Below are 23,690 nucleotides of genomic sequence, written 5' to 3' on the forward strand. Positions count from 1 at the left end.
ACCTAAATACTTACGTAGTATAATAATACGGTAAGATATACTCTCTTGATGCATTACGTAATACGCTACGATAGGCTTTATACTTATATAGAATAACCATAGCTCCCGTAAGTACGGGCTATGCCATACTTATTATCGAGTTTACTACCTAGCTAGATTATTATCTTTATTATTTTTACCTTAATTAAACATTCGTTTTTATTATTAAATTCGGTATTTTTCGATTAGTATATTTATTTTAGTTATAAGCGCTTAAGTTATTTCGTTATACCGCTATAACTAAATAAATAACTTTTACGTTTCGCCTCTTTTCTCCCCTTACCTCTTATACCTTTAGGTTAGCGACTATTATATCTTTACGACTAAGGGGAATAGCTAAGATATAATGACTATATTAAATTCTCCGTCTCTCGATTAATATAGTAATACTAATTTTATTTATCCTAGATCATCGTACGTACCGTAGTCTTCGATAAAGTATACTTTTAAATAAACCTATCCGGAACTCTAGTATCGCGTACGCTTTATACCTTCTTAATAGCTTTTCCGTTTTGCGTAATAATATTTATTATATTTATTATATTTATTATATTTATTATATTTATTATATTTATTATATTTATTATATTTATTATATTTATTATATTTATTATATTTATTATATTTATTATATTTATTATATTTATTATATTTATTATATTTATTATATTTATTATATTTATTATATTTATTATATTTATTATATTTATTATATTTATTATATTTATTTTATAATATAAAGCGTTAATATATATAAACGTAAACGTTTAAATAGATTATTATATATTATATAGTTTATTTTATTATAAAGTTCCATTTAACTTTAAGTCTTTAATTTATAAGTTTAAAATAATTATATTAAAACGTATATTAATTATTTACGTATATTATTAATTAGTATCTTATATTACGTAACGTAAAGAGTAAACGTACGGCGTATAGGTACGTAGGTACGAACGTTATAGGCGTAACCGTACGGGTACGTAGGTACGAACGTTCCAGACGTGGGCGTGTGGCTTCGTGTGGCTTTGTAGAGCGGCTTACGTGATTATGACCGTTTCGCCATTTTCATGGACCAATTACCTTCGTAAGACTCTGGCCTATTTCGGACTGTGGCGCAGGTTTGATCTTAGTATATTAGATAGGTACCCTTGGGCGGTCTACCTACCTACGCATTGATTTATGAGGTGTAGGCACTTGAAGGGAGGAGGAGCGTGCGAACCCCTCTTTCGCAGACAGGCCAATCGTATCAGACTAGAGTACCTCAAATACTCTATACCTCCTAAAGCTGCGTAAGTTATGCAGCAGACACAATCGCCATATATCGACGGTATAGGTACATGAATGCATATATGCGATCTCGCGTGGTTCGTAATGATAATATATCGGAGGTACCTACCTACCTACCTTAGGTACCTTTAGGACTCTAAGCCAGCGCTCCACCCCGCGAATCTATCTAGGGCTGAGAAAGGCGTCGAAGGAGGGAGGCTCCTAGGTGGTCAGTGCTTCCGGTCGGTCTCGGTTTCCCGTCACCTCGCCCATCACCTCGCTCATCCCCGTCGTGACGAGGGCAGCAAAGAAGACCCTTCATGATCACAACCACGCCAACATCCACCACCTTCAACCTTTTTTCCCCCTCCGTTCACGCCCACGCCCACACCCACGCCCACACCCACGCCCACACCCACGCTCGGTCTTTTCAACCGCGCACTTTTCGCTCTCCCAAGTCCGCCTCTTGGCACACACGCCGCATTCCGAGCCACGCAGACGCCTCCGTTTTTTTCGTGTGGGAGACGGCACGAAGCCGACGTCCATCCTGATTCCGGTGTCGCCGTCCGGTGCCCACGCACTCCACCCTCCCTTGTTCTCTTCCCAACACGACGTCGACGGCTGCCCTTCCGCGGCCTTCTTAGCCTATAATCGAACGGTAGTCGGCGTCCGCTTCGTGACACCTAACAAGACAGGCCCTCATCACATTCCATCGGCCTAGCCTTCTCTCCGATCCCACGCCTGCCGCCATCCTGGAGCTGATCGAATCCGACGACCCGACCTTGAGATCTCCCTTGCAGTGCCTCGGGCGTAAGTCTAGACAAGCGGAAAAAACGAGGGAAGTGACAGCGACCGTCGTTGCGAACCGTCATTGCGAACTCGCGGGCTTGTCTTGCCCTATATCACAGCTACCACGCCTCGGCCAACGTGATCGGCCCTACGCGCGCCGTCCATCGTCACCATGTTGCCCAACCCGAACCTCTACAGTCACCACCAATACAACCCCCACCCCGAGCAGCCCTGGATCCACCAGCAGCCCACCCATCAGCATCAAGCCCAGCAGGCTGCTGCCGTCGCGGCTGCCCAGCAGCAGCACTACAACCGATTAGCGGGCGCCCACGGCAATGTCGCAGCGAGCTTAGGCGCCTCGGTGGCTACCCACGTCCAAGACAATGGCCTAGAGAACGTGTCCGAGGACAACCGCCGGACCCTCAATTTTGTCGCCGACTTGCTGAGCGAGAATACGCGCGAGGCTGCCCTCCTCGAGCTGAGCAAGAAACGCGAGCAGGTGCCCGAGCTCGCCCTAATCCTGTGGCATTCATTTGGTTAGTCATTCTGCCTCCGAGTCGGCTGTCGGTACGAATCGAGGCTAACCTCCCGACCCCAACTCGTCAGGTGTCATGACCTCTCTGATGCAAGAGATTATCTCCGTCTACAATCTCCTCAACCCGTCCCAGCTGACAGCTGCGGCCTCTAATCGAGTGTGCAATGCTCTCGCGCTCCTCCAGTGTGTCGCGTCACACAACGATACGAGAACCCTGTTCCTAAACGGTATGTCCGCGTCTACTCTTCCCCCTCGACATTCCTTACCAGATGCAGCAGACTGACAGACTGTACGTAGCCCACATCCCGCTCTTCCTCTACCCGTTTTTGAACACGACGTCTAAGTCACGGCCATTCGAGTATCTCCGCCTGACCTCCCTCGGCGTAATCGGCGCGCTAGTCAAGAACGACTCGAGCGAGGTGATCAACTTTCTCCTCACTACCGAGATCATCCCCCTCTGCCTGCGAATCATGGAGACCGGGTCGGAGCTGAGCAAGACGGTCGCCATTTTTATTGTACAGAAGATCCTGCTGGATGACAACGGCCTTAATTACATCTGCGCCACCTACGAGCGATTCTACGCCGTAGGGACTGTACTCAGCAACATGGTTGCCCAACTGGTCGAGCAACAGACCGCCCGCCTTCTGAAGCACGTCGTCAGATGCTTTTTGCGACTTAGTGATAATGCCCGTGCCCGGGAGGCTCTTCGTCAATGCCTGCCCGAACCGCTTCGCGACGCTACGTTCAGCTCGGTGCTCCGCGATGACGCCGCGACTAAACGTTGCCTAGCCCAGCTGCTGATCAATCTCTCCGATAACGTCGTCGAGACCAACAGCGGCCACACAGGCCTTTGACATACGACGGCGAAAGTACGTATTATGGCCTTGTCGCGAGGAATGCTCTGTCCGCTTGGTAGATCACCGTTTCCTGCAATGACCTCTTAGGAGCCACCGAGGGCTCTCGAGAAGATGACTTTTTGATCCTTGGGACCTGAATTCCCCGCCCGTTTAGGTACAGCTCATTCGACCGATATGTCTATCCTATTCCTTTTCGCGGAGGAATCGTAGGAGAATCGATACTTGGGACAATCACCCTAACCCCTTACTCCTAAAAGAAAAAAAAAGAAAAACCTACAACCACCACCTCGCCGGTTCACGAGCCCTTTCTTTATGGCCAGCGTATCCGAATAGGGTGAGATCCGAACTATGAGACTCGTAGGTTACTCACGACCCGGAGAGATGGCGATATCCATTGCCTCGAAGAAATATGTCGACCTCGCCATACCCTAGGGTTTAATCGATCTTTTAGAGAAAGCTAGACATGAACAATCGCCGTCATAGGAACGATACCCCCTAATTGGTGATGCGAGTGCGCATACCCCTCAAACTACCACGTAAATAATACTCGACCCGACGGAAGATACCCCATATCCTAATCCCTATTACGAAGATGCCACGCACAGCTAGGTTAGCGTGGAATTTTCTTACGCGTCTACGGCAACTATCACGACCACCGGCTCTAGTCCCACATTCTCTGATTCGTTTCGCATCGACATAGACTACGATATACCCGAGGTTTTCTCGAAATCATACACCTACTTCCATCCGACAACTACCCATCCCATACACAAACCTCTGCACACAGGCGGCGTTTACGGCATCATCTAATCTTTTTTTTTTCGGATGGGGGAGATCATCCTTTAGGAAGGGCGTCCAAATTTTCTTTCCCATTCTCCTTCTAACCACCCCTAGTTAGTTGCTACCCTCTTTTCGAGGATTTACCCTCTCTTCCTCCTCTTCCCCCTTTTACAAGTCTTCCATCACACTTATAGCGGGCGTCCCGAGAAAACTTGGGATCAACTTGGTATGACGAAAATGAGCGATGGAATAGCCGGACGAAGCATCGGTTTTTTTTTTCGGGCGGTTCCATCTTTGACGCATTTACGTTCGACGGAGCCGATCCTCTTAGGTTAGGTAGATGCGGCCGGCCTACATGATTAGGTACTCTCAGAGTTTCCCTTTTTCCCTTCGCCCTCCCTTTAGATGTTGTGCTTCTGTCTCTCTGTGTCATCGCTGATGGGGTCACAGGGGAGGGGATGAAAAGATCTTCCGGTCTCTCCACGTCTCGTCTACAAGATAGAGACGGAGACAGAGGGGGAGAGAGAGAGAGAGCATATCCATGGCCTGAAACACATTTGTAGATTTACTGTACGAGAAAGGGGGGAGGAAAGTTCAAAAAGTAATCCTGTTATGTTTTTCGTTCGTAGTCTCTAGAGAAAAGGATTCGCTTACATGGAAAGAAATACGCGGCGCCCCCCCATGGTATCCGCCTGAGGTAAATTAGGGGTGGGAAAGGGGAGAAAGAGGAAGGACAAGGGGCGCGGGGGGCAGCCTTCGTCCTCAGACGGATGGATAGATGTGGCCCGTCAGACGCTGACGGTGATTATAAACGTATCAGGGAGATGGTCGTCCCGGGGCGGCGGGACGGGGGTCGATAGAGAGGGAGCAAGGGAGAGGGGGGCGAGAGGAGGGCGGGGGCGGTCGTAGGTAGATATTAAGAGAATAATTTACCTTTTTCCTTCACGCCGACGTCGGGGTCGAAGGGGGACGAGTTGCTTGTGTCGTTATGTCGCCGTTCTGACGGGGATGGGCACATGTGTTATGGTATTGACGCGATAATAGGGTAGGACGGGGCAAGGCACGGGTTGGTCCGACGAGATGCGGTGCGGCGCGAGGGCGGCAAGACGGGCGGGCATATATATATATATCTCTCTCTCTCTTTTCTTCGCTGCCTCCCCCACGCGCATTTACGCAACATCGACGCTACTATTCCTAGCCTTCCCCGTCTTCCTCTTGTCCTAGCTCTCTCTCTCTCACCCATCTCCGCGTTTTCGCGCACCCCCCGCCCCGCGAAACCCGATGCCGCGAAATCAGCAAAGCAAAGCAAGAAGCGAGCAGGCTTCTTTTCTTCCCTAGCCCGTCGTCGGCGGCGGATCTGGCGAACGGGCCCGGAGCGCCGCCCGTCCTCGCGTCGCATCCTGTCCTGTCCTATCCCGTCCTGTCCCGTCCCGATCCGACCCCGCACGCTAGGCGAGCCAAGGCGCGGGGGGGCGGAGATGAAGCAGCTAGGGGTGCCGGGGCGTGCTTTTGCTTACGGTTTTTGGGAGCCGGCAGCAGTGACAACGTCGATAGGAGTTTCGCACACATGTCTTTTTATTTTTCTCGTGGTCTTTCTTTTTATTTCGGTTCTAGCTGCGCGATTTCATGTTCGTATATAAAGCATTCGCTCGCTGGGGGCGGGCGCCTTCTTTCGAAGCCACCACACCCCTCATCCACAGCCTCCGGGCCTCTTTCTCCATCCTTTCCGCTCTCCTCCCTCCCTCCCTGGGCCCCTTGACTCGACTTTCTTTTTCCTTCACTCGACAATAGGGCGGATATGACGATACCACCGGCCCGTCATGTCGAGAGAGATATGTCGAACGGCCCATTCGTTGTCGCCATGCCGAGCAGAACCTCCCCTTGCCAAGCAGAGAGTCCCCCGATGCTTAACCGTGCGACGAGGGAGAGAGAAGGGGGGGCGCGCTTCGGCACGACGATGTCTCGTCGGCTCGCGGTAAGGACTGTCTTTGTAGCACTACACTCTTCCACGCATACGTAGGGCAAAATATTTCGCGTAATTAACAGGGAGGGGAGCCTTTCCATGCATATAGCTAGTTGTCGGGACGCTCCGGTCCTCCGCCATTTTTGCCTGCCTCTATCACCCCCCCTCCCCGCCGTCTGCTGTGCGTAACTTGTAAACACTGAGTCGCTGACTTTATTATTGCCGCCTCGCTCTGTCGACTTCCGACGTTAAATTTTTAATTTCACGGGCCGACTTGCGGTTCGCCAAAGTCGATCCGAGCACATGCCTACTTAGGCGAATGCGCCGACGATGGACATTCCGATCGCTGCGTTGAGACGTTAGTTGCGTGCATGGGCGAACGGGGGAGAGCAGGAGGAAAGAGAGATATACCTCCGAGAAGCACCCAGCAGAAGGCGATCTTCTTGTCCTTCACCGTCAATGTTCGGCTCGACTCCTCCGACAGGAAATCCTCGGCTAGCAAGTCTACCAGAGCTGCATAGATGAGGAGACCAGAAGAACTGTGGACTGTTAGCTACAAATCAAGGACGCGCTTGTTGGCAGACTTGAACTCACATCGAGTTGAAGATACCGACGATGATGAGGCCGAAGGCGCTGTTGGGGTCGTAGCTACCGCGCGCGGCCAAACCGATAGCCTGCCCGATGGGGGCGGTGGTTCCGAATGCGAACACCAGCAGCCACGGCCGGATGCTGCCCTTGGGGTACGGCACGGCGGCGATACGAGAGCCTAGACCAAGACCTTCAAACATCTGGTGGAAGAGGATCGCGATGAGTAGGACCACGAAGCCTTCGATGGTGATCGAGACCGTCATTCCGACGAAAACTGAGTGGAAGAGGATACCTCCTTCGAGCAGGGTAATGTTCATGGACATCCTCTTGTACACCAAAGGATCGACGGGCTGTCCTTCCTCGTCCATCATGCTCTTCTCGGCCACGACGACTTCCTGCTGGGGCTCGGCCTGCGCGTTGCCAGACGATGCCTTGATCATGTTGACTAGCTCGAGGCGCTGGCGGACGTACTGCTCGTAGAACACGATAAACCAGGGGGGCATCTCTGACGGGGGGAATTCGAGCTCCGAGCCATCGGGAACGTTGTTTTCTTGCTGGTACCTAGCATTCTCGTCGTACATCTTCTGGGCCATCCTCTTCTCGTACGCGATATCGTCAGCCTCGAAGCTGTCTCGGCCGGGGAACCGCGGCGGCCGCGGAGGCGTGGGAGTAGGTCCGACGGGAGCGGGGGCGTGGTGCTCGTGATGTTCGAAACCAGCAGCGCCGCCGTGGGAATGACCGCCCATCTTGTTGTTCATCCACATCTCAACCATGAACAGCAGGAACAGGGATGTCATCATGATGACACCTGGTAGCGGCGGGTAGTCTTCGATGAAGAAGTCGGGAAGACATGGATCCGAGAGGCTGAACCAGGCAGTGGGGAGCAGCTAGAACCTCCATTAGATGGCAATGTGCACTGGGGAGAATCGATCAGACATACGTGGACAAAAGCAGTTGCTATTAGAACGCCAGTTCCGAAATGTTTGCAAGCGAAGAACACCTTTGACGGTACCTTGAGCCAACTAATCTTCTTAGCAGCCACGGGAAATCCGGCCCCTGAAAGTGGTCCGTTAGAATTTTGAATATCGGCAATGAGGAAGATCGAATGCACATACCGAAAACCGACGCTATCAAAACGAGAACTACACAATACCGTTAGCTGGGAATGACCGACGAAGACGTCTCGTATCCACTACTCACAGAGTCCAACGGTATGGAGAGGAAGATCGTATTCTCCCGGCTCCTGGCCGCCACCGCAGACGGGCTTTTCCGACTGATCCGCCATTACCCTCTAAGGTATCTCCTGACCTATTTTCCGAATCTAAAAAGGGGAAGGGAAAGGGTCGTTAGGCACAACGGATAGGTATACGGTGACCAGTGAACCCGTCACAGAGAGAAAATAAAAAGGAAAAAAGAAAAAACAACACAAAAAAGACAATACGAAGCCGGCCGGCGACCCTCGAGTGTGTACAATTAGAACAGACGAAAAGGCCTCGATCCTCACGCCAAGAGAAGAGAAGATAGAAAAGTAGAGAAGGAGGGTAGAAAGAAAAGACGAACCCCCAGGAATCGACCACGGACAAGGCGCATGAGAAGGAGGATATCGGTCGGAGTCTTCGAGGATTCCGGCAGGCCCTTCGCTTTAATACGCATTACTATGACAAGAGTTTTGCTTGTCGATCATCGGTTAGCCATGAAACAAAGACCCATAGAGATCGATATCTACCCAGATATATATCGTCGCCCGACCATCCACCAAAATAGATCGTCTCGACTATACTTGACATCTTCGGGCATTCGAGTCCCCCAAGCGCCCATTGCAGGAGGCAAGTCGAAGCTTGCATATCTAGCACGTTGCCTTGGCCGACTTATCTGATGGGCCATCGACGTGCGCTCGACACCGGCGAGGCGTTTCGGCAACAATGTGTGTCTTGCTCTGCCTACATACGGCAACATAGTAATCTCGACCAGAGCAGGCATGTCGATGGTGGAGATCACGCTGCAGAGTGTAGGAGCTTGGCATGAGCCTCGTCTGGCCGGATCCACCGAGGCCGGTAAGGAAGCAAGGTCCCCCCCCCCCGCATCCTCTTCCCCCGACAGGCAAATGAGGCACGCGACATGGAAAGGTTCCCTGAGAATTCGTACTACCTCATACTCATATGTCGGCGGCGGTTCGGCAGCCGAGGAGCGAGGACACTGGGGGAATGGTGAAGCAGTTAATTACCCAAAATAGTACTGACGCTAACCGGTGAGAGGTATACGGTATAGAAGGACGGCGGCTTTGAAACGAGCCTCATCTACCCCAAGATCGCTTCTTGCTCCTAGCCGCTCTGAGTAAGGCCTGGAAAACAGGCCAAAGTGTCGAGGACCCTGCTCAATTCCACAGTACGAAAAGAAAAAAGGGGAGGTTGGGTGGATGACGGCGGTTGCTAATATCTCATACCGGCGACAGAAGTTGTTTGATTGTCACTCTTGCCTTGCTCAGAATACCACCTTTGAATCATACGGAGAGGTAGCCGGGCTTCTTGGCGGTATCATCAATTGTGGGCTTGATAATGCGGCTTGGGCATCCACTACGGAACAGTGTGGTGCACACATGCTGCCATACAGCCCAGAGTTGCGAGCGTCTTGGCGAGCTGGAACTGTGCGGGAGGAGTTCGGTTTTTGCCGCACAGCGCAGAATACGAGTGCTAGTGTGGCTGTAACGCGTATAACGTGATAATCGCGGTAGTGCTAAACTCCGCTAGGATCGAAACATTATTAGGCCAATGAAGCATACCGTAGTTGATGATGATCGGCTCTTGACCGATGCGAGGAAATCCCCTTGCCAAGCGACCCGGTCGTTTGAGACGGGGAATTTTAAAAAAGCGGTCCAAGCAGGAAGGGAGCTTTCAATATCCGGAGCCGGGACCTCGACCCTAGTCGGCTAGGCCAGCCAAGTCAAAGCTCTTTTTCCCCACCTCATATATATGTAGGCTTTTTAAGGGGGAGAGAGGTGGACCGGCTTCGCGAATTAGAGAGAGAGAAAGGGAGAGAGGGAGAGAGAGGAGAGAGAGGAATGATGTGGCAGCAATGTTGGAATTCGTCATGGGGGAGGGTGGAGTGCATTGTGACGGACTGCAACGTCAGACCACGGTTGGCTCCCCCCCCGTCTGCCTCGCAAGCCAGGCTTAGATAGGTATATTATGAATCTTCTTTGCGGCGATCGACTGACGCGTCTACTTTCATCCGGAAACAACATCTGTGTTACACCCTCACAGCCTCCCACAGCATGGATCCCACGATGACGAATCAGGAGGCGCAGAGCAATGCCCAGCCGTCAGGTCAGTCGTCTCCATCCTCTTCTCTCTCCATTTAGTCTCCTCATGAGAGCTTGGTAGAGGCGTCCGCATCCGGAAGCTCCATGGGTTTGGGATGCTGTTATCTGCATGCGCATCTGCACCAGAGCGCTGCAAAGTGTAAGTAGACTCTCGCGACACGGGCCGACTAACCTCGAGCGTGAAAGCGATGCAGTTACTGCAGCCGCTGGATCCGCCGCTGCAGCCACGGCCGGGGAGGCGACCCCCTTCAAGGACTATGACAATGAGTCCGTGACCGACCAGGCGGCTATCGTCGAATCCCCAGCAACGGCGACCGAGCCTCCATACCCCTCAGACTCGTTGAATTTTGGTCGCCATCGCCGCGACAATGTCTCCAAGGGTCAGATGAAAATTGGCTACCCAAAGGGGAACAAGAAGAACCTCAAGAAGTTCTACGCCCAGCAGAACGAACTCATCGGCCAGTTTCTAGGCGCCGGAGACGAAGGGCAACAGCAGGCAGAGGAGGACTCTCGCATGGCCCCGAAGATCCTTAATGCCTCCTTTACCATTGACGTATGCCTCTTCGTAATCCAGCTCTATGCTGCCGTCTCGACTGGGCCACAATCGGTAAATGGCCCTGACCGAACGCGGACATCCTTGCTCTCTGTGAACTCTGTTGACGTTTTCCCACTCTTCTCGACAGCTCTTCGCTACTGCTGCAGATGCCTTTGTTTGTAGAATCCCTGATCCTTAATGATGTGATCCCAGTTGACCCGCAGAGGTAGATGGATCTTGTGTCATCTTTCGTAAGCTGATAACTTCTCGCTTGGCGGCCAGGGCCAACGTCTACAAGTTTCCAGTTGCAAGTGTCCGAGCCGAGCATGGGGTATGGGTATGGCCGTGGTGGCTAGATGCTCATCGCTGAGTATGGGTGGAGGTCCGCACGAGAATTGAGACGATCGGCATCATTCTCTTCTGCGCTCTGATGACCACCGTTGCCAATATTCAGCTACTCGCGAGTCCGCCATGCCAGCGCCAATCCCCCTTTCCTCCCTAGCGGTGCTCAGCCGTCAGGATCAAAGGCTCTAATCCCCCATCCCCGCAGGTTGAATCCGCACGCACACTGGGTGGAGGACCGACCGAATCGGGCGAACTCTATCTGATCCCCATGATCTTCGTGAGCATCTCTAGTAAGCACTCTTGCATCGTAGTTTCCATCCCGCAGCTGACAGGGATACAATCGTCGTAAAGGGCAGCCTGATGTTCTACTGCCTCACGTACCGCAGATGCCCATCAGGTCATGTATTCTTCGTGGGTGACCCCGTGATAAGCGCCAGGATGCAGACCGCTTCTAACACGCTGCAGATCGACCACCGGAAAAATATCGCCGTCAATATATTCGGACTGGTCACGTCCGTGGTCGGCGACAGATTCATCTGGTGTCTGGGTCCCATTGGTGCCATGTACGTTGCGCTTTCAATTCTCTTCTCTTGGGTTGCAAATGCATTCGAGCAGGTGTGGCTGCTCGCGGGCAGGTCAGCGCCGAAGGAATTCATATCTAAGCTCATCTATATGAGCATGATACACGGCCAGCAGATCCAAAAAGTTGATACTGCAGGCGGCGATTCCGAGACAATCCACCGACAGCATCAATCTGACAAATCCTAGTGCCCAGCATACCGTGCAGGACGGAAATACTACGTCGAGGTCGACATTATCATGGACCAGGATATCCCCTTGAGGATCTCGCACGACGTGAACCAGTCCCTGCAGCGAAAGCTTGAAGGTATGTTCTTATGTTCACTTGAAATGTAATAAGAAAAGAAAAAGACGGCGTGAGTTAAGCTGAACATATTCTTACCCAAGGCTCGAGTGATGTGGAAAGGCCCTTCATCCACATTGACTATGACGACGACCACAAAATCCACCAGGAGCATTAGCCCTTGTACGAGGACAAGAAGCTTGGCCGAAGTCTGAAAGACACGCTGCTCTTCTGGAAGAGGGAGGCGACTGATCTGGGGGGAGGGGTGAGCGCCATCGCGCGGATACTACCCCACCGGCAGCTGGTAAGTTCGTGAGAATACGGAAGCGAGAACGGAGGAGAGGGGAAATACTGGCAACAGTGGGCGGGAAAAAAAAAAACAAGGCCAAGGGAGTTCCCATCGGAAGGGCGAGGAGCCATCTGGCCACGAGGATTAAAAAAAGGTAACAGTGCGAATTCTTTTCACCGACGCGGCCCAGAATACGGAAGGGTAGCAGTGGATTTTCATGTTGCGCGCGTTTCCGATGTAATAGTATATGTAGGTGCTTGCGAATAGCCCTGGTTAGAATCGGCTTGTCCGCTCTCTGCTTGCAAGAGTAGCTCGACGTCGAGATTCGGGATATGAAGTTGTTAAAATTGGGTTTCGGGATCCGAAGAGGTGCTAGGCAGGTATAATAAAGGGGATGGGCCTTGAGCCAGTCTAAACCTGCCTAATAATAGCCAATAACACGAGCTGGGTAAGGCGGGGGACAGGTCGGCCGGTTCTCCGATGTGGCTTGGGGGGCCGAGGAGGGGTATTCGCGTGGCTAGGGATGTGGCACAGGTCGAGGTCTGCCCACGGTCGTTATGTAATCGTATGATTGGAAATGAAGACCTTCCCATTTGCTTTTTTCTCCTCATCCAGGTTTTTGGCATAGCGGGAGGCTCTCGTCGTCGTCATACGGAGCCATGCCGCTCCGGACCCCAGAGTTATTATGTAGGGCGCTGCCTAGGCTGGTTCCTAGCCAGCTCGTCTGTCGCCAATGTCTCCTCCGCCAGCAGCCGCGGGTCGCTCCGTCGCGGGTCCTCCGGCCGCTCCGGCCAGGCCGGCTCCCCCCGCATGTGCGATACGCGAGTAGCGAGTCGGCTTCTTCGGCCGTCTCTTCGCAGGCTCGGTTCTCTCGCTTCTTCACCTCCAGCGCTGTCCCGACCCCCGCGGCGGCCGGCGTAGCCGCGCAGGCCGCCGCGCGCGCCTTTCCCGAGACTAGCTCTAGATCGGTCGCGTACTGGCTGATCGGCAGCGCCGCCAGCGTCTTTGGCATCGTCGTCTTCGGCGGGCTCACGCGGCTGACCGAGTCGGGGTAATTCTCCCGTGCATACGTAGATGTACCCATGTCCGCGCCGCAACCCGCTAACCACGTCTTACGATACGATAAAAACACAGTCTCAGCATTACAGAATGGAGGCCCGTCACCGGCTCCCTGCCGCCCGTTACCGAGGCCGACTGGGAGTCTGAGTTCGAAAAGTACCGCGCCTCGCCCGAGTTCCGCATGCTCAACTCGCATATGGACCTCGATGAGTTTAAAAAGATCTACTACATGGAGTGGACGCATCGGCTCTGGGGTCGCTTCGTCGGCCTTTCTTTCGTCCTACCCGCTGTCTACTTTGTGGCTCGCCGCCGCGTCTCTCCTCGCACAGCTGCACACCTCTTCGGTATATCCGCCCTCATCGGCTTCCAGGGCTTTATTGGCTGGTGGATGGTCAAGTCCGGGCTCCGTGACGACCTCTTCGCGCCCGGATCCCACCCCCGCGTGTCTCAGTATCGCCTCGCTACCCACCTTGCCGCCGCCTTCGTCTGCTATTCCTGGATGCTGCTTGCCGGCCTCCGCATCCTCCGCACCCACCGCTTGCTCGCCGACCCTGCCGTCGCGTCCAAGGCCATCGAGGCCTTAAAGAACCCAGTAATCGCGCCGTTCCGGCGGTCCGTAGCAGCCCTCACAGTCCTCGTCTTCGTGACTGTGCTCTCGGGCGCGCTCGTCGCCGGGCTGGACGCCGGTCTCATATACAACGAGTTTCCCATGATGGGTGTTGGCCTGACCCCGCCGCGGTCTGAGCTCTGGGATAAGTTCTACTCTCGTCGGGAGGATGGGTCCGACTTGTGGTGGCGGAATTTGCTGGAGAACCCGAGCCTGGTCCAGTTGGATCATCGTATCCTCGCCACGACAACCTTCTGCGCCGTCCTGGCACTGTTCGCGTACTCAAGGACCGGACGGATCGCGGCGGTGCTCCCCAGGAATGCCAAGAAGGGCACGACGGGCATCGTGCACCTGGTGTGTCTGCAGGTCGCCCTCGGCATCACGACGCTCATCTACATGGTCCCGATCTCGCTCGCTGCTGCGCACCAGGCGGGGAGCCTAGCACTGTTGACGGGAGTTCTCGTCCTTGGCCATCGTCTACGAGTTCCCAAGTCGACGCTCGCAATTGTCCAAAAGAGGTTGGCATCGACAGCCAAGCTGCGGTAGCTCCTGCTCCCGTCCTATGCGCGGTTTAATATCTACGTCAAGATGTCCCTCGCGGGATATAAATGCCATATACTATATGTAGGTAGAACTCGACACTTCTCACTTCCACAGATGATGATCACGAACGCTGGGCGCAGCTTGGCCTGACCCGTGTCCGGATATCGTATAAAACGTAGATAGTAAGCAAGTTACTACGACGACCTCCTCAAGACAGAAGGGAGCGTTCGTCCTACCTAACCAGTCCCCCTCCGAAAGTGACCCATGTGCGGGTTATAACGAGAAGAGCATAATGGTGCCGACGTGAGGAAGGGTAGGAAGCGCAACGCACACTCGCTCGATATGCACTCGACGTTCCTCTGCCGCTGGCACCCCATTTATCCGCGAACCGCCCCGGGCTCTTGTCGAAGATCACGAGCGTAAGTGCATGACCTCCCTGGCGACAACTTATCGAGGTAGGCTAGGAAGAAGGCGAGTCGATCGATCTCCGTAACTCCGATCTGCAGCGGGAACCGAACCGTATGCAAGTGCATTTTAGGAAGCTCTGAGGCTTGATCCACTGCACCTCACCGTCCCCCCCTCCCCTTCCCCCTCCCCATTCCCCCTCCCCTCCGGGCCCCCCACCCTATCGGGCCTTTCGTGCGGCTTTTTTTTTTCCTTCTCGACGACGCATAGTCTGCGGTCAACTGGTTACGACATCCCACACGGTGTGGGATCTGCCTCGAGCCGCTCAAGGGTCGGCTTGCCATGTTGGTCCCGTCCTGGGTCGATGGGGATATGCACTCCGTAGCAGAGGTAGGGACCACGGGCGGTTCCCTCAATGGACGTCTTGGCGATTGTCTGGGGATCGGGGAGTGGTTCCGGCGCCATCTGCAGGGTTGGGTGGTGCGGCGACGACCCGTTCGCATCCTGGCGCCTCGCCTGCCTTGATTCTATCCCTTCCTCAACCTCGACTGAGACGCTAACCCCTCGGTAACCTCGACCGAGTGCGGGTCAACGTCATGCCCAGTAACGCCCGATCTGCCGTTGCGAGGGGCTCGGTGGGCGCGGGCTGGCGAGGGTATTGCTCCTCGCGGCGGCTGGACCCTCCGTGCGTAGATGCATGTATGTACATAGTAATAGTACATATAAGGAATGGATGTCGATGATAGACCCCAGCGCCTTCGTTGAAGCCACCCACCTACCTACCTCCTACCTACCTGCCTGGTAGGTGTGTATACTTACAGATATAGGTAGATGTTTCTTCCTCTCTTCCGTTCTCTTGGCTCCGAGCTACGACGGAAATCATCGCGGGGTAATCGTCTGCCATTGCCTGCCATTTTCGAACGAACTCGAGGTCTTCCCACGTTGCCACGGCCGATCGCTGTATTTTCTGCGTCCGACTCGGAGTATTTCCTGCTCCGCCGAATGGCGTGCACGTACCGTAGCACGTCCCCGATCCCCGATCCTCGTTCCCCGTGTCTGCCATGTGAAGCACATCATCCCTAGTTCTGCCTAGCCTACGTAGGCGCTTGGCTTACCTCAGCTAACTTACCTCAGCTAGCTCACAGGTAGGCGATGTGACGTAGATAGTAGTAGTCGTGATAATTAACGCCCGTGGGGACAGCCTGTTGAGGCTATTATCCCGTGACCTCCCGTGGGGTATTGGGGGTGTGCTAGGCTAGGTTATTTACAGCTTTTGGCTCCCCATCTAGCATCTCTGTTCTTCGTTTCGCATTGCGCGGCCCATTCTGTATCTCCTCTCTCCTCCCTGCGAGGGCAATTCCCAGTTCGTTTCTCTGTTCTTAGTTCGTGGGGGGGTTTCCCTCCTCTGATCTCAGTAGCCCGTTTACAGGGCTCGTTGTCTCCCAGGCCTAAGTTGGTGCCTTATCTGTCGAGCGCTTTACGCGCAACGAAGGAAATACCATCTGTCACAGGACCACGGGCCACCCCCCCGCGGGCCACCCTGCTCCCCACCAAAAAACGGAAAAAGTCGCTATTTTCAAACACGTATAACGTTATGAATATAAGGATTTAAAGGTTATAAGTTATATCAGTCGAATTGTCTTTTTAAGCTCTTTAGATTGATATAAGTTTCTTTAGATATTACGGCTTATAACGAGTAGAATTCTTTACTTAATATAGATATAAGATTTTTATATCTCATAATAATATTTACTTATTAAAAATTAATTATATTTATTAAATAAAGCTTAAGAATTATAATAATTATATTTTCATAAATCTTACCCACTCTTCTAAAAGGTATATAATGAAAAGTATTAATAATACTTATATATTAAATGTAATAATTAAATGAAAAAGGTATATAATCTTAATAATAATATATATATTTCTTTAATATTTTAACGTTATATAATATATAATTTATGAAATATTACTTATTATGTTTTAAATATCTATATTTATATATAATATATATTTAAAGTATATATTTTAAAGGTATAGTAAAGATAATAAGCTATTGAAATACATTAAAATTCGGCTAAATAAAAGGTTATATAATTAATTATTCTTTAACCAGGTTTATATTTTATTTATAAATAAAATATACCTATATATTTATTACTTAATTAAAAGTTAAATACTATTCATTTTAAGGTTATTTGAAACTATATATGTAAGAATTTATTTATAAATATATATAATATATAATATTAAATTAATAATAAATATATTTATCTAATTTAGTAAAGGTTTTCTTTATTTATATCATTATATAAGTCATAAATATAATATTATAGTATGAATATTACGTAATGTAAATCGAATAGAATTTTTATTATTTATATAAGTATTAATAAAATATATTAATATTTTCATTGCGAAAAGATTATAAAAATAAACTTTAAATTTATAATTTTTATAATCTATTATATAGAGAAAGTAATAGAAAAATAAAATATATTATATATATTTTATATTTTAAGTTTCATATATAGAATGCTAAAGAGAAATAGGTATATTATAATACTATAATATTATATTAAATATAATATTATATATATTAATATGGATATTTTTAGAAGTATATTTATATATATGGAGTATATATATATTACTAATTTTAAAAATCAAACTCATTTTAAAAAATAATTTAATATCGGTTCATTATTTATAAACTTAAAATTATTATATATTTTCAAAACTTTCACCTTAGTTTCACCGTCTATATTTAGATTATAACCCCGTTCGGTATTATATAACTTATATTTACTTAAAGAGCTTAAAAAGGCAATTCGATTGATATAACTTATAACCTTTAAATCTTATATTCATAACGTTATACGTGTTTAAAAATAGCGACTTTTTCCGTTTTTTGGTGGGGAGCAGGGTGGCCCGCGGGGGGGTGGCCCGTGGTCCTGTGACAGATGGTATGTGACGTAGGTAGCCACTCACCTAAACAACATCAAATACCTAAGTGCTAACTATGGCGACTCCGTAATTGAAACCCCCCGTTTAGACAGGCAAATTTGGGGGCCATTCCTCTATCGGTGCCTTCTCCCTTTTAGATGTATACTATACATCTCACCGCTGTCTGCCTTGGCATAGGTCGAACATACCTACTCGTATTCTATGCTCTGTACCCACGCCGACGCCGAGCCGTTTTTGGTGTTGAGCCGATGATGGCTGTCGTCGATTCATACCGCGCCAACGAGGGAGAAAAAAAAAACAAATACCTATTTTGGTCCAACGTGTGGCGTCACAGCCCGACTGATCAATCCTGTCAGCCGCCGGGCTTCCATTTTCATCGTCCCCACCGAGCTGAAACCTGTGACTGGGATGGGGTTGCCCCCAAGCAACCGGCCACAGACAAGGGGCCCTTTAGCTGGCATTTAGTCCCAGACTATAAAGACTCGCCAACCTGACCTACACAGCGAGCACGCACAGGCTACTGTGGTAGCTCTTTTGCTACTATAGTGGCACTGATACATTTGAGCGATGATGGGACGGGTATGTGGGCCTACCAGCGATAAGGATGCTAGCATCTTCTTCACAGCCAGTGGGGGAAAAAAAAAGGAGGAAAGGAAGAAAGATGCCACGGGTATCTCGGCTTACGTGGGGCGAAGCAGCGCTCCTACGAGAGGCAGATTGCCCATTGGGAGTGAATACCTATATAATATCGTAGCTTTGAGCTATGAGTGAGGATTCTTCAGACCACTGGCTGTCGAAGCTGCGCCGCCACCAGCCAGGGGCGGCTCTGTCACAGATCCCGCCGGGTTTCTCCGCAAATTCTTGGCCAAAGATCCTGCGCCCACCTCGGCATCCGCATACGCTCAAGCCTAGCGTGCGCGCACCATCGTGTGTTATATGAACACAAGGAAAAGATCAGCCTAGCTACGCCACCCTGGACGTGTACTCGACGTCTGCGACGGGATGGATCAGCCCTCTCTGTGTATACACGTATGGCAAGCACCGCCGCCAGAGCCCGAGTCCGAGTCGAGCATCCCTTGGCTACTGTCCGAAGTCCACATAGGCCATGTCTCCTTTTCGGTACACCGCCCAGCTTCATCGTGCGAACTAATACGTAGTTCGAGCTCATGGCCAATGGCCGTAGGTGTTGATTTGGTGGTTGCGTGACTCTAATTTCCTGCCGCATCTCAAATTCTGGCATGGGCGCCCTGTTAAGAAGGAGAGGATGTGCTTTTCGTCGCTGTTTCCGTGGGCTGAGTTGTCTATATGAGTATACACGTGTTCCTGGTGCATTCCGTACGAGGTACGCCGGTATGACGAAAAAGCCTTGTCGTCGAGGTCCTCACTGATTCGACACCAATCCGAGTCCTGCAACTCCTGACCGACTATACCATGAACCCTTGTTCACTTTCCCGTCCTTCCTCGTAGCCTTGACAAATCTTACGCCGCCGTGCGGATGACGTCCAACGTACTACAAACTAATGCGCCTTGGGTGGGATCCATCAATAGGCCCATGGACCCAGCTCAGAGGATGCCGAGTTGCGAAAACAATAGGTATCGCATCAGTATCCGACTTTCAGGGCTGGTAGGGCTGGTAGGGCGAACAGCTGCTGTCTATCGAGCAGAACAGGGGTGCCCGTAGGCTGGCCACTACCTGACGAGTACTTGGTTGCGGATCTTTCAACTTCACCACCCTACCCAGCCACCACCGGTCATTTCCCATGCCTGACTATCCCCTTTTCGAGGAGCTGTAGCTCGGCACGGCCCTTGGGGGCGTGTGCCTTTTGTAGGCCATCATGGCTGTTTTTCTACTCCTTGACGTCTTCGCGATGCTTGCCAAGATGCGTTATCCTTCGCTGAGCCGGAGTTGTGTCGCCTCGACCGAATCGTGCTCGCTGCCGACGATACGCATACGGCATCGTTAAAATGTGGGAGAATCTGTTCTCCCAGGGAGGAGGCCCAGGTCTTCCTCAGGACCCTTTCCTGCCGCAAGAACTCCCAGAAGGGCCGGTTTTCCTCGACACCCAGGCCTGTCTTTGTGCCCTGCGCGGGCCGGAGATCTTGGACAGCGACAACGCATCGTGGCAATGTATCGGGAATCAGACGCAGGGCGTGTATACGGTGACGACTGGGAAATGGTTCAATGCTTTACACAGCGGCAGCAAAGAAGGCCTCCCCATGTGGGATGCGTCGAACAGCCCAGACACCAGCAGAACTCTCAAGTGGGATCCGGGCCTTGGCTCTCTGGTTGATTATACGCCTAGCCAGCTCAGCGTCTGGGATCAGGCGTGCACCGGAAAGAACCACACGGCATTCTCGACATCGTATTACAGGGCGGCGGAAGCGATCGTAGCCGAAGAGCCTCCCGTGGATGCTGCTCCCTGTTGGAGGCCCGGTGCGGTCCCGATGCAGATCCAGAGTGTCACGAGCTGGCAAGTCAAGGGATGTAGCGACGGTTTTTTTTGTAAGATAACGCCTGTGGATTCTTCGGTCGAACGGACGTACTGATAATTATTATAATACAGGTGCTAATAACACGGTGAACTCGTTGCCCCAATTTTGCCCTCCCATTACAGAGTGTCAAATAGCGAGGCTGGGCGGCTTCGCCTGCACCTTCGAAGGCAGGAACATCGGGATGGGTCCCTTTGAGCCTGTCGTCTGCCAGCAAGGGTTCTATTGTCCGACCTCGTCCGGCGGTACAGAGATGATCCCGTGCCCGGCCGGCACGTATTGTCAGCCCGGAGCTCCGACTCCAACTCCGTGCAGTATCGGAAGCCTTTGCCCCGAGGAATCGACATTCGAGCGCTTCTTAATACCGGTCTTCGTTCTGGCCAGCGTCGACATTATTTTCGCGGCCGGGCTGATCTGGTATGGCCTTCGCAAACGCTTCTGGAGAACCCGCATGAAATCGACCGTCGATAAGCGTAAATCTAGGGTTACATTCATGGGTAATATCTCAGGCTATAAACAGATATCCCCGGAGTCTGACCGCGAGATGCTCCCCATGCAGGCTACCTATATGCCTAGTGCAGATGGGTGGACTGGTTTTGAGGCGGTACTCGACTTCCCGGGCCTGGGAGGCTCGACGATAGAGGATAGGGAGAGCGGCTTCTCGCCGCAGCTTCGGGCGTTCGTCGAATCCATGCGAAAAACAACCGATGCTGCTCATTTTGGTTTATCGTTCGCCTATACCGACCTTGGCTTCCATCCTAAGGGCATGGCAAAACCGATCCTACAAAACGTGTCGGGGTCTATCGATCGCGGGTCTCTAACCGCGGTTATGGGCGGCTCCGGTGCCGGGAAGAGCACATTCGTCAACGTGCTCATGGGAAAGGCGACAAGCACCAGCGGTACAGTTATGATTAATAACGTACCCGGGAAGATTAACAAATACAAGAAGCTCATCGGTTACGTGCCGCAAGATGATGTAGTGCTCCCCGAGTTAACTGTATACGAAAACATTCTCCATTCGGCTAGAATACGCCTGCCGCGGGCATGGAAGGACAGCGAAATACAGGCACACGTTACCTCGGTCATCGACTGCCTGGAATTGTCTCACGTGCGGGACTCTCTGGTGGGCAGTGTAGGGAAGCCGACCATCAGCGGCGGTCAGAGGAAGCGGGTGAGCATCGGGATGGAACTCGCCGCAGCACCTATGGCTATTTTCCTCGACGAACCTACTAGCGGCCTAGATGCCACCGCTGCGTCGTCTATTATGCGAACACTCAAGGCGATTGCGCGACTAGGTATCTCGGTCATCGTCATTATCCATCAGCCACGGATGGAGATCTTTGAGATGCTCGACGACCTGGTCCTGCTGGCCAACGGGGAGATCATCTACGAGGGGCCCGCAGACAACGTACAGCAGTTCTTCGAAAACATCGGCTTCAGCTTCCCCCAGCACAGCAACTTCGGCGACGTCGTAACCGATATCATCACTGGCAACGGCCGCGCCTACAAGAGGCTCGGCGACATCTCCAAGGAAGCGCTCATCGCCAACTGGGCCCAATCCCGCCAGAACGCCACCATTCGGGAAAAGTACGCCTCGATGCTGTCCTCGCGCACCTCCATCGCGGAGAACAACTCGATGCACCGGGAACTGCTACGGATACGTGGCGCGCCGCACTGGAAGCAGTTTTGGCTCTGCCTAAAGCGTGCCATGCTCCAGCAGTGGCGCGCCAAGTCGGCTTTCTGCTTCGAGATGGGCCTGGCGTCGCTAGCGGGAACACTCCTCGGTCTGGCCGAGCACTCCAAGAAGGGCGTGCTGTTCACCGGCATCTACAACGAGCCGTACGACGTCTTGTCGCTCGCGACGGATTTCAAGTCGGTACCGGAGCTGTCACTACTGATGGCCATCGCTATCGGTCTTGTGTCGGCAGCACCGGGGGTCCGGGTCTTCTCGGAGGAGCTACTACTGTACCGGCGGGAGTCGGAGGCAGGCCACTCGAGGGCGGCGTACTACCTGGCCAAGGCGGTCTCGGTAGTGCCGCGGATGGCGGTGGGGTGCATGCACTTCTCGACGCTGACCCTGCTGCTGGCGGTGCCGATCATCCCGTGGGGCACGGCCTTCTTCGCGAACCTGGCGTACTTCTACTGCATCTACGGGCTGGCGAGCTGCGTGAGCATGCTGGTGCGGCGGGAGGACGCGCCGCTGCTCGCGACGATGATCTCGCTGATCGTCGGGATCCTGTCGGGGGCGGCGCCGCCGCTGTCGAGCGTGCAGGGGTGGCACGTGGAGTGGCTGTGGCGGGCGTCGCCGGGCACGTGGCTCGCGGAGCTCTACTTCGGCCAGATGGTCGAGCCGCTGCGCTACCTGTACGACGTCGATCTGACGGCACAGATCCTCGGCTTCCGCCTCGACGGGCACTGGCGCAACATGCTATTCCTGTTCGTCATCGGCACCGTGTACCGCCTCATCGCGTACGCAGGCTTGCTCGTCGGGAACCGGTTGCGTATCTAACAGAGCTCTCTCTATATATATAACTATCCGAGTATACTAGACGCATAGGGCCGCATAGAGCTACATGGATAGAAACGGCATGGATGGGGATCTGGCGTCATATATACCAAATATACCGGCTGATGGCTTTTTTATATATATAAAAAAACATTTCCCTCGGATATGGAATGGAGTTAGTGTGTATGTATTACGAATATGTATATCATGAAGAGATCCGGGGTAGTATGTTATTCAGAGAGCCAGGCAGTTAGTACGTGCGTGCACGTTTCGCCCATCCTCCCCCCCCGACCCCGGATCGGCAAGTTTATATGGATTTGCATATCGCTCGGAGAGCACAGTGACGGGACACAGGACAAGAACAAATTCACGCGGTACCAGCATATACAAGCCTCATAACCACCTGGGGTACAGAGATCCCCGTGCTGTTAGCTACCTATCCGATAGCTCGAGCAGTCGGCCGGCATACCGCCGGCAGGTCGAGGGCCGAGGGGAAGGGTTATAGAGCACAATAGACGAAGGGGCTCGCAAGCAATGGCTGAGACCTGCCAGCCGCACCATACCATCGAGCAGTGCTGCCTGCTGTTCTGATACGGCTGAAGGCGTCCGCTGCCAGAGTACGGCGCTGCCCACCCTCCTCCACGGGGGCTAGGGCAGAGGGGCCTGGGCGTCGCTAGCACCCGCGGCCGTTGCTTTTGCCCTTTGGGGAAGGGGGGGGGGGGGGGGGGTTCAAAGCCTGGTAAAGACATATACTTTTCTGTTCTTGGTGCGTGAGGAGCCAAGCTATCGGACGAGTTAGTCGCGAGCCCCCAGGGGGTGTTTCTCTGCTCACGCGAATCTACGGCCCCTGCTACCCCTTTTCGGACCTGGGATTTTCGCACAACGCAGGCTTCTCTTTTCTCGTACTGTCGGATACAAAGGCTTGGGATGTTGAATACCG

General features: G+C 52.0%; 5 protein-coding genes across 5 annotated transcripts; 4 read left to right on the plus strand and 1 right to left on the minus strand.

Annotated features, from left to right (window-relative positions):
* The first annotated feature begins 2,064 nt into the window (after window positions 1–2,064).
* Window positions 2,065–3,893, plus strand: GGS23DRAFT_369008 (cell differentiation protein rcd1). Its single transcript, XM_051513333.1, has 3 exons — window positions 2,065–2,633; window positions 2,704–2,859; window positions 2,930–3,893. Exons 1-3 carry the CDS (start codon window positions 2,270–2,272, stop codon window positions 3,484–3,486), a joined length of 1,077 nt encoding a protein of 358 aa, XP_051374815.1. The 5' UTR covers window positions 2,065–2,269; the 3' UTR covers window positions 3,487–3,893.
* A 1,984-nt stretch (window positions 3,894–5,877) lies between these two features.
* Window positions 5,878–8,105, minus strand: GGS23DRAFT_617176 (Zinc/iron permease; the record flags this gene model as incomplete). The annotated part of the gene is made up of 6 exons (XM_051520843.1): window positions 5,878–6,578; window positions 6,644–6,771; window positions 6,827–7,707; window positions 7,761–7,876; window positions 7,936–7,962; window positions 8,021–8,105. 6 exons carry the CDS (start codon window positions 8,103–8,105, stop codon window positions 6,544–6,546), a joined length of 1,272 nt encoding a protein of 423 aa, XP_051374816.1. The 3' UTR covers window positions 5,878–6,543.
* A 1,895-nt stretch (window positions 8,106–10,000) lies between these two features.
* Window positions 10,001–12,444, plus strand: GGS23DRAFT_368863 (uncharacterized protein). The gene is made up of 9 exons (XM_051513332.1): window positions 10,001–10,143; window positions 10,334–10,746; window positions 10,823–10,849; window positions 10,905–10,925; window positions 11,225–11,309; window positions 11,359–11,430; window positions 11,485–11,582; window positions 11,788–11,905; window positions 11,986–12,444. The coding sequence occupies exons 1-9, from the start codon at window positions 10,092–10,094 to the stop codon at window positions 12,057–12,059; spliced, it is 960 nt and encodes a 319-aa protein (XP_051374817.1). The 5' UTR covers window positions 10,001–10,091; the 3' UTR covers window positions 12,060–12,444.
* Window positions 12,256–14,569, plus strand: GGS23DRAFT_368800 (COX15-CtaA-domain-containing protein). Its single transcript, XM_051513331.1, has 2 exons — window positions 12,256–13,221; window positions 13,305–14,569. Exons 1-2 carry the CDS (start codon window positions 12,830–12,832, stop codon window positions 14,380–14,382), a joined length of 1,470 nt encoding a protein of 489 aa, XP_051374818.1. The 5' UTR covers window positions 12,256–12,829; the 3' UTR covers window positions 14,383–14,569.
* Window positions 14,570–19,577: 5,008 nt separating this feature from the next.
* GGS23DRAFT_369953 (uncharacterized protein) lies at window positions 19,578–22,851 on the plus strand. The gene is made up of 2 exons (XM_051513334.1): window positions 19,578–20,257; window positions 20,319–22,851. The coding sequence occupies exons 1-2, from the start codon at window positions 19,720–19,722 to the stop codon at window positions 22,751–22,753; spliced, it is 2,973 nt and encodes a 990-aa protein (XP_051374819.1). The 5' UTR covers window positions 19,578–19,719; the 3' UTR covers window positions 22,754–22,851.
* The last annotated feature ends 839 nt before the right edge of the window (window positions 22,852–23,690 follow it).

Source organism: Durotheca rogersii (assembly GCF_024521655.1).
Source record: "Durotheca rogersii strain YMJ 92031201 chromosome Unknown GGS23scaffold_4, whole genome shotgun sequence".
Classification (NCBI taxonomy): domain Eukaryota; kingdom Fungi; phylum Ascomycota; class Sordariomycetes; order Xylariales; family Xylariaceae; genus Durotheca; species Durotheca rogersii.

What these genes read in the sequence shown, in the direction of transcription:
- GGS23DRAFT_369008 (XM_051513333.1), top strand. Translation starts at nt 2,270, where the DNA reads ATGTTGCCCAACCCGAACCTCTACAGTCACCACCAATACAACCCCCAC. An exon ending in AATCCTGTGGCATTCATTTG is followed by an intron (nt 2,634 to 2,703) that starts GTTAGTCATTCT and finishes CCAACTCGTCAG; the next exon opens with GTGTCATGACCTCTCTGATG. An exon ending in GAGAACCCTGTTCCTAAACG is followed by an intron (nt 2,860 to 2,929) that starts GTATGTCCGCGT and finishes GACTGTACGTAG; the next exon opens with CCCACATCCCGCTCTTCCTC.
- GGS23DRAFT_368863 (XM_051513332.1), top strand. Translation starts at nt 10,092, where the DNA reads ATGGATCCCACGATGACGAATCAGGAGGCGCAGAGCAATGCCCAGCCG. An exon ending in CTGGGTCCCATTGGTGCCAT is followed by an intron (nt 11,583 to 11,787) that starts GTACGTTGCGCT and finishes GACAAATCCTAG; the next exon opens with TGCCCAGCATACCGTGCAGG. An exon ending in CCTGCAGCGAAAGCTTGAAG is followed by an intron (nt 11,906 to 11,985) that starts GTATGTTCTTAT and finishes TTCTTACCCAAG; the next exon opens with GCTCGAGTGATGTGGAAAGG.
- GGS23DRAFT_368800 (XM_051513331.1), top strand. Translation starts at nt 12,830, where the DNA reads ATGCCGCTCCGGACCCCAGAGTTATTATGTAGGGCGCTGCCTAGGCTG. An exon ending in ACGCGGCTGACCGAGTCGGG is followed by an intron (nt 13,222 to 13,304) that starts GTAATTCTCCCG and finishes ATAAAAACACAG; the next exon opens with TCTCAGCATTACAGAATGGA.
- GGS23DRAFT_369953 (XM_051513334.1), top strand. Translation starts at nt 19,720, where the DNA reads ATGTGGGAGAATCTGTTCTCCCAGGGAGGAGGCCCAGGTCTTCCTCAG. An exon ending in ATGTAGCGACGGTTTTTTTT is followed by an intron (nt 20,258 to 20,318) that starts GTAAGATAACGC and finishes ATTATAATACAG; the next exon opens with GTGCTAATAACACGGTGAAC.